Source organism: Cyprinodon tularosa, unplaced genomic scaffold, assembly GCF_016077235.1.
Source record: "Cyprinodon tularosa strain WSP-4 unplaced genomic scaffold, ASM1607723v1 ctg98, whole genome shotgun sequence".
Classification (NCBI taxonomy): Eukaryota; Metazoa; Chordata; class Actinopteri; order Cyprinodontiformes; family Cyprinodontidae; genus Cyprinodon; species Cyprinodon tularosa.
The window spans coordinates 3983111-3991597 of NW_024039762.1; the positions used below are offsets into that span (position 1 = coordinate 3983111).

General features: G+C 37.1%; 1 protein-coding gene across 2 annotated transcripts; it reads left to right on the plus strand.

Moving 5' to 3' along the window:
- The first annotated feature begins 1364 nt into the window (after nt 1–1364).
- On the plus strand, nt 1365–8272 carry LOC119777042 (kelch-like protein 38). Of its 2 annotated transcripts, XM_038275782.1 has the most exons (5): nt 1365–1729; nt 4142–5356; nt 5446–5587; nt 5693–5798; nt 7276–7565. In XM_038275782.1, exons 2-5 carry the CDS (start codon nt 4143–4145, stop codon nt 7563–7565), a joined length of 1752 nt encoding a protein of 583 aa, XP_038131710.1. In that variant the 5' UTR covers nt 1365–1729; nt 4142. The 2 variants fall into 2 exon arrangements, with proteins under 2 accessions (XP_038131710.1, XP_038131711.1); XM_038275783.1 differs by lacking the exon at nt 1365–1729 and having other exon boundaries at nt 4143–5356; nt 7276–8272.
- The last annotated feature ends 215 nt before the right edge of the window (nt 8273–8487 follow it).

Genomic DNA, 8487 nt, shown 5'->3' on the forward strand with positions numbered 1-8487 from the left:
CACTCTTTGTGAATCTCCCCCACATTTTTGAATGGGTTTTGTTTCACAATCCTCTCCAGGGTGCGGTTATCTCTCTTGCTTGTACACTTTTTTCGACCACATCTTTTCCTTCCCTTCGCCTCTCTATTAATGTGCTTGGACACTGAGCTCTGTGAACAGCCAGCCTCTTTAGCGATGACCTTTTGTGTCTTGCCCTCCTTGTGCAAGGTGTCGATGGTCGTCTTTTGGACAACTGTCAAGTCAGCAGTCTTCCCCATGATTGTGTAGCCTATAGAACTAGACTGAAAGACCATTTAAAGGCTTTTGCAGGTGGTTTGAGTTAATTAGCTGATTAGAGTGTGGCACCAGGGGCCATCAATTTTGAACCTTTTCACAATATTCTAATTTTCTGATATGATGAATTTGAGATTTTCATTTGTTGTCATTTGTAATCATCAAAATTAAACAAAATAAACATCTGAAATATATGAGTTTGTATGTAATGTATGAATATAATATACAAGTTTCACTTTTTAAATGGAATTACTGAAATCAATCTACTTTTTCATGATATTCTAATTTTATGACCAGCACCTGTATAATGACTCCAGTGTTCATAACAACACTAACATTTATCCCAACTATAACATATCTGAACGCACAAACCTTCTGCTTTTGATCACTAAATGGATTCCTGCGCCCACGAGTAGCTCAAGCTGCTTTTGTGTCTAATTTGCTGTGCTCTGTATCAAAGCCGAGGGTACAAGGAAAACATGGTACATCTGTAAATGTGATTAGAAAAAACACTTTTTTGTTGTTTTTTGTTGCTTTATTCTGCCCACATTTCAGGACCCTGCTTCGATTCTTCTCCAGCAGTAGAGGGAACGAGCAGACAATCCTTTTCTATCCTAGGAAGCACAAAACAAATGAGATGGAAATTAGCTTCAAGAAGCAAACAAAAAACAACCGCAGGAAACTCCAGCATCTTTCTGTCATGTACAGTATAATTAGAATCCTTCTGAACACTGTCTGTAAAAGAAGCCAAGCCCTTATTTTTCACAGATTACCCTCCGAACATCTTGCTTCCTGTGTGATTATAAATTCCTAAGAACTTGTTGCAACTTGTTTTTAAATCTCTCTCCATTGCCAGAATATTCTACATGTACTTGTGCTTTTGCTTGAATGCCAAACTCCTTGATTTCACAGTTTATGTTGCTTCAACAGTAACATAATCTTGTTTTTATATCCCTGTGAGCTCCAGCAGACGGCCTGGCAGAGCGAGCAGACAGCAAAATGAGTGTTCAAGTATCAGCTATCTATGATGGTGTTACTGTTGCAATCATGTTCCGGGCAGAGACACAGATGATCAGGTGAATATAGGTGAAAGGCGAGATTTTAAATGTTTATATGTTTTTGAAATAGGAATGAAAGAGGACGTGTAGAGAAAATAAGATGTTTAGGCGCTGAAGTCAGTCAGATTTCTCAGAAAGTTTTCATCTGTGTCACATGTGAGTCTGTAGCAGTGTTTCCAAGAGGGGACCCTATTTTTAGGGGAAGGAATGCACACAGGCATCGTGGAAAGAGACCATAACAACAAACAGTGTGCAACTCTCTGGCTACAAAGAGAGAAGCTCATGCATAGCATCATCAAAAGAACGAGGAAGAAGATGCATAGCAGAATGTTTTTTTTTTCTGACTTCATTTTAAAGACTCTCTAGAAACCAAATCTGAGAAAGAAAAGAGGAAACAGGTAAGAGATCTTTAGGCGGGTGTTTTTGCGATCTGCAATGGGGCATTTCATGCATTGGTTTTCTGTTTGCAAGATTATTTTAGACTCACTGAGGATATTTTTTTCAGACAAGGTGATATACTGATGAACTGCATTTTGTTCCCCAGTAAATCATCACATATATTTGCTTTTATAAAGCATGAAATAAAAAGAGGGCAAAGCTGCAGCCGCAGATAGTGGAAACAATGGAAAAAAGATAACTGATAGTGTGACAAGTAACCATGACTGATCACATAAACACATCCACTTTTTATAAATAGCTGAAAGCAGAAGTGCTAGCCTGCAGTGAATACAAACAAACTACATCTTTCAGTAAAATGAATTCAAGTGTTAATGTAAATTCAGTGGTGTTCAGGCTGTGGTACAAATACTACAGACAGGACTTAGGTTGTTTTAGTGATTGTCTACAAGTTAAACTGCACACTAACCAAAACTTCCATGTGTAAATTAGAAGACCTATCAGGTTCTTCCTAACTAAATAGGAACAGTGAACCAAGATGTGAATGTAGAATAATGTTGGATTTTAAAGCACAAACACATTGGATTAGTACCTAGTACTGATGGCTGTTTAAGCTGTAATTCTGAAAATGAAATGTTGAATGTAAGGATGACATCCAGCCTAACTAAACCATGTTTCAATTCCATTTGAAAACCAATAGGATCTGCTGGTGGATATACTCAGAGTCAACACTAGCAATAGTTAGCAATACAAGCAATGACAATCGATTTCTCTCTTTGTCTTCTTTTGGAATCACTTTGGCAAGTTATTTAATGAACATCAACCTGAAAAATAAATCTTTAAAAAAACAAATAATCTGAATTAAATTAGATCTGACAAGGAACCATCTTGGATTTTGAGGATGATAAGGGACTAATGACTTTCCAACTTAGGGCCGGATCTTTAAAAGGTTTGCGAGTACTAAAACAAATGTAAAACTATTGGGACTGTCAGAAATAATAATAGCAGAATATTAATGGAGAAAATTAATGTCTCCGCCCAAAAGCAGCGGAAAGGCAGGCATTCTTTATGTGGTTAAAATAAAGCAAAATACAAAATTATTGAATTTCAATATTAGACAAATTTATGAAAAAAGACAAAAGAGGAGTATTGACAGTGACACAAAACATTCATCACAATCTTAAAGGTGCAAACTGGAAAAAAAAAATCGATGAGTGCATTCGTTCTTGGATTAAGGAGGTAAAAGAGATATTTTGCCAATAGAACAATACAATTACACTTAAAATAAGACAATACAATTGCATTTTCTTATTTCAAGAGAATTATATCTAATTATCTTATTTTAAGAGTAAAATACTCATTCTATTGGCAAACTATCTCAATTACCTACTCAAATTAAGGGTAAATACACTTAATTTAGGACATTTTTACTTATTTTTAGATGATTTTTCCAGTGCATGGAGGCTCTTGGCTCATGTGGCAAGAGGCAATCAGCAGACAATGACAACTTACCCATGTTGTATAATATTTTGTTTTTTATAATTAAACATTTTCTTTAATTTCATCTTTTGATATTTTTTCCTGTTTTCATAACACTTTGTCTACTAACGTAGCACAAGTGACCTTCAAATAATATTTCTAGTATATATTTTTTTATGATTATTGTCATTAATACCTCCAACTATATGGCTTAGAATCTTCTTTTCTTTTTATGGCCTCTCTCAAACTGCAAGTTGACAATCTACTCATTTAGACAGAGCAGCAACAATGTGGTTTATTTGTGTGGACGACTTTTGAAGCTCATCAACAACACGGCCACTTATTGCATGTGCAATACGTTTTTCGCAAATACAAATTTGCAGCCCTTTGGAATATTTGAATCAGACCTTAGCGTTTTGTTAGTTATTTCACCTTTAATCTTGAAAATGGATAAAATATTTAACTCGATCCTTTAAACAAGAATCCTTTTTTGACCTAAACTGACTTATTGTTACACATCTGCTTTGAAATGTTATCCGCATGGGGATTCTTGGACAATTTAGTATTTTCTAAAAAAGAAGTAGTTATAAAAGTTTGACGACTTTTATTTGTCACATAAAGCTTAAGAAGATGGTAGAGTAATTTGAATGAATCCTGGTCATTGTTTGTGATACTGATTCGTTTAGTAAATAGGCACTAAATGTTAAAGGATCATAGTACATATTTCTTCAGAAAGTAAATCATGACTGTTCATTGAATTTATTGTACATTTTCCTAAATCCCAATTAATTGCTTGAATATTTTATTTGACATATATTTTAATCTTTGACATGGTAATACTCAGCCATACCTCCAAATGTGACCTGTAAATTTACGAGGGTGCAACAGAACTTTAAAAACATAAAAACAAGCAGGTCAACATTGTCTGTTCCCAGGATGGATCTGTCTGCGGTTGAAGTTCTTCACTACAAAGATGCTGAACATTCCTCCGCCCTGCTTCTGCAGCTGAACAAACTGAGGGAGGAGAACATCCTGACAGACGTCGTCCTGCGCGCTGGTATGACTGAAATCCCCTGCCACCGTAACGTTCTGGTGTCCAGCAGCCCCTACTTCAGAGCCATGTTCTGCAACAACTTCATGGAAACACAGCAAAGCAAGGTTGAGATGAAAGGAGTTAAACCTGTCATTCTAAGCAGCATTGTTGACTACGTTTACACTGGACTCATTAGCATTGACCTGGAGAATGTGCTCCATCTGATGCAGGCGGCATCCATGTTGCAATATGGCCGCCTATTTGAGGCATGCTCAGATTTCCTTCAGGCACAACTGAGACCAGACAACTGCTTAAGTATGATCAGACTCTCAGAGATGATGAACTGTGAAAGTTTAAGGAAAAAAGCAAAGGAAATGGCCATGAAACGTTTCAGTGACGTGTCCTTGTCTGAGGATCTGTGTGAGCTTTCTTTAGAGGAACTAATGTGGTACCTGAATGATGACAGCATTTGCGCTGACGAGGAGCAAGTATTTGAGACACTTGTTGCATGGATCCACCATGATCCTGTCTCAAGGCGTGGGACCATCAGCAGCCTTTTTAAAAAGGTTCGTCTTCGACATTTACACCCTACTTACCTCTTCCAGTTCATTGCAAATGACCCCCTGATTCAGTCTTCTACTCTCTGCACTGAGATCATTGAATCTGTAAGGCGGCTCATGTTTTCAATTGGGACAAAAAGCATCAGAGACTTTGTGGTTGACTTTAAACCTCTCTGGGCTGCACCACAGCGCTGCAGTTATGATGATACCTTAGTGGTGGTGGGAGGAAGGAGAAACAATGAACAAACTTCAAGGGAGGCCTTGGTCTTTGATGAAAAGAACCAAAAATGGCAGCATCTTGCCAAGCTCCCTGTTCGTCTTCACAAAGCTTCCTATGTAGCCCTTCACAGTATACTTTATGTTGTTGGAGGCTTGACCACAAACTGTAGCCAAGTCAGCCGGGCGGTCTACACCCTCTCTCTTAAGACCAACCAGTGGAGGACAGCAGAGCCCATGCTGGAGCCTCGCTTTGCCCACCAGAGTGTTTCCTACCTGCACTACATCTTTGTCCTGGGAGGCCTTGGATCTGACAGACAGCTGGCAGCTAGTGTGGAAAGGTGAGACCGCAGTCAGAGCCTCCTGACACTAATAAAAGCAAGTATCACTGGTAAAACTGGAACAAACAACCTCTCAACATTGTTTTAAGGTTCAACAGTATGTTCAACCAATGGGAAGCAGTGTCACCAATGCCAGAGGCTGTGTTGCACCCTGCAGTTGCTGCGACCAACCACAGAATCTACATGTTTGGAGGGCAGGATGCCACACATAGCCCAGTCAGACTTATACAGGTGAACTCAAAACATTGTCTCCTTTTTGTGCTTTGTTTACCCCTTCTCCCACCAGTATCCACTCACATAAGGTCTCTCCCTCTTTGTTTCCTGCCCCAATTATAGGTGTATCATATTGGCAGGAACATGTGGTCTAAGATGGAAAACAGAACAGTGAAGAATGTGTCTGCCCCTGCTGTTGTCCTGCATAACAAAATCTACATCATTGGAGGTACTTAGAGGAGCAGTGTCAGAATACAGCATTTGAAAAAAAAAACTGTTTCAAAAACATGGTTCAAAGAAATAATAGTCAGTCTGGCTGGATGGAAAATCACTATCATAAATGTTTGAAAATGATCAAAAATTAATAAAGGCTTTGACAAATTATTGGTTTAAGGTTTGTGTAAGATTAAACAACCCTACAAGAGGTGACTTGGAAGCAGTAAACCGGGAGCTGTCAACAGATTAGAGTGGTCAGCAGGAAACATGGCAGGTCAATGAGTCTGTGTGATGCATTCAGAGGCTGGGCATTTAAAGCTTTGAAGGTGAGAGGGAAGATTAAAAAAATCAATTCAGATTCTATCAAGAAACCACTGAAGGGAGGAAAGCAAGTAAAGCTTTCATGTCTTTTAGACCTGCCGAAGACTTGAGCTGCATCATGTTGAGCCAGAATGGTAGGACCTCTGACTAATACCTGACCTAACCGTATTTCAGATATCAAGGTGAGGCTAGATGAAAACTGTAAAGCTGATCTTGCTCCAGTGCAGACCGAGTAACAACTCCAAATTAATCATTAATAAAATCACACTTTCAAAGAAAAGCAGCATGAGTATGTCAACACAATAGCATGAGTTGTTGATTGCAATTGTTAGATTAAGACTGATTATAATTCAATAGATAAAACACACTACAGAACTGTAGTTATTTTCAGCTTCTATTGCCATTTAAGTATCATCAACATAGATGGCAGACAATCTAAAGAAGTTAAACAAAAGAAACAGTGTAATGTAGAAAATGAATAACCCATAAAAGGTGCCACTACTCTACAACTCAACTAAGTAACTCATATATGTTTAACTACAGGGGAAGGTTCAAAATTTGTTTGAGAAGATGATCGGATTAAATAAAAACTTCATTTACTTAATTAATATTAAGGTTGTAAATCAGCCTGGCCTGAGACTTTTCTTGAATCTGATAGAGAACCTGGTGAAGCGAGCTAAGGTTAATCTGGAGAAGGCATTTTAATGTCGATTGCTAAAAGCTCATCTACTAAGATATATTCTTTAATTTGCAGTGAAACATGTTAGACTGGTCAGCAATTGGAGGAAATGTTGCTTGATGCGATTTAATTGAATGTTAACAACAAAATAAATTATTTTAGAAGTTTCTTTTTTATAAAATATTGATAGAAACAAATATATTCTTGTATTGTTTTATTTTTCAGAAATGTCCATCTTTTATGTTCTATGTCTTCTATGATATATTTAAATACAGTACATATCGAGATAATTACAAAACAATGACATTCTGACATGTATACATATTATTTGTTATTTTGTTGGTTTAAAAGTAAAAAAAAAAAATCTGCTTTTCTTATAAAGGAACAGTTTAAAAAAATTTTATGGATGTAAATTTTCTGAAGCATTGATAAATTGCAATGCTGTCCCAGATGTATGCTTTCTCTCATACTAATGCCTCTGCTGTCGCAGGATACACCAGGAGAGTAATCGCCTATGACACTGAAGCCAACGACTTCATTAAGTGTGCCAACCTGAAGGAGCGAAGGATGCACCACGCTGCCACCTGCCTCAACAACAAGCTCTACATCACAGGTGGTCGTTACGTCAGTGGCCATGATGTCATCGAGGACTTGGACACTTTGGAGTGCTTTGACCCAAAGACAGATGCTTGGACATGTAAAGGGACCTTGCCATATAAACTTTTCGATCACGGCTCCCTGACTCTGACCTGTGCTGCACAGATTCGGAAGAAATCATAATGAAAATCAAAGAACATGTGAAAAATGCTTACACTTTTTGAACTTTTTATTTAAAGATTGTTTATAGAATCTGATAGCTTAATTTACACTTAAAAAAAGGAGTTCTGAAATCCAAAGTAGATATTTTTGCAAGATGTTTCTATTCAGAACCTACACTTTTAAAAGAAAGCTGCTGTGCTGCACAGCCTGTTCTTAACCTGTCTAACTTCTCAAAGGGCGAAGCACTATTTTCAGCCAACTCTGAATCATGAGATTTACTTGTCAGGTTTGAATCCCAAAGGCTCTTTAGTTTCAGCTGTGAGGTCTCAGACTGCACATCTATTTGGCAAACATTATCCAAGGTTTCAAGGAAGCTGAAAATCAGATGGTAAGGATGTGATTTTAACTATTTATTTTATAAAATATTCCGACCAAAACAGGAATCAGAAATATATAACTCAGCCTTTAGTCAACAGAAGATTTTTTATTCTAGACCTTTTAATGTAGGATTTTTTTTCTCTCCATATGCATCACTTGTCACATTTTATGGACACTTACTGTATTTCTTACTTTTAATTATAGATGTTATTCCAGATATGTGACTTTATACTTTGTCTAATTGCAGCATCTCATACTTGTGTTTACTTAGCAGCCTTGTTTACACACCACGCCTGTATGTGTACACATTTCTCTCCACACACTCATAGCAGAAGCTGAAAAGCTGACATTATTTTCAGCATCATGATTTATAGGTTATGGCACTGATTTCCATTAAATTATACTCAAAACTCACTATTAGCAATAATAACATAATAATTACATAATTATATCAGTGACTTGGAGAAACTAATATAACGTTTTCATGCAAGTATTCATTCCTGTATTTTTTTTAAATGCCAAAAAAATAAAGCTATATATATAGCTTTATTTGGCTATATATATA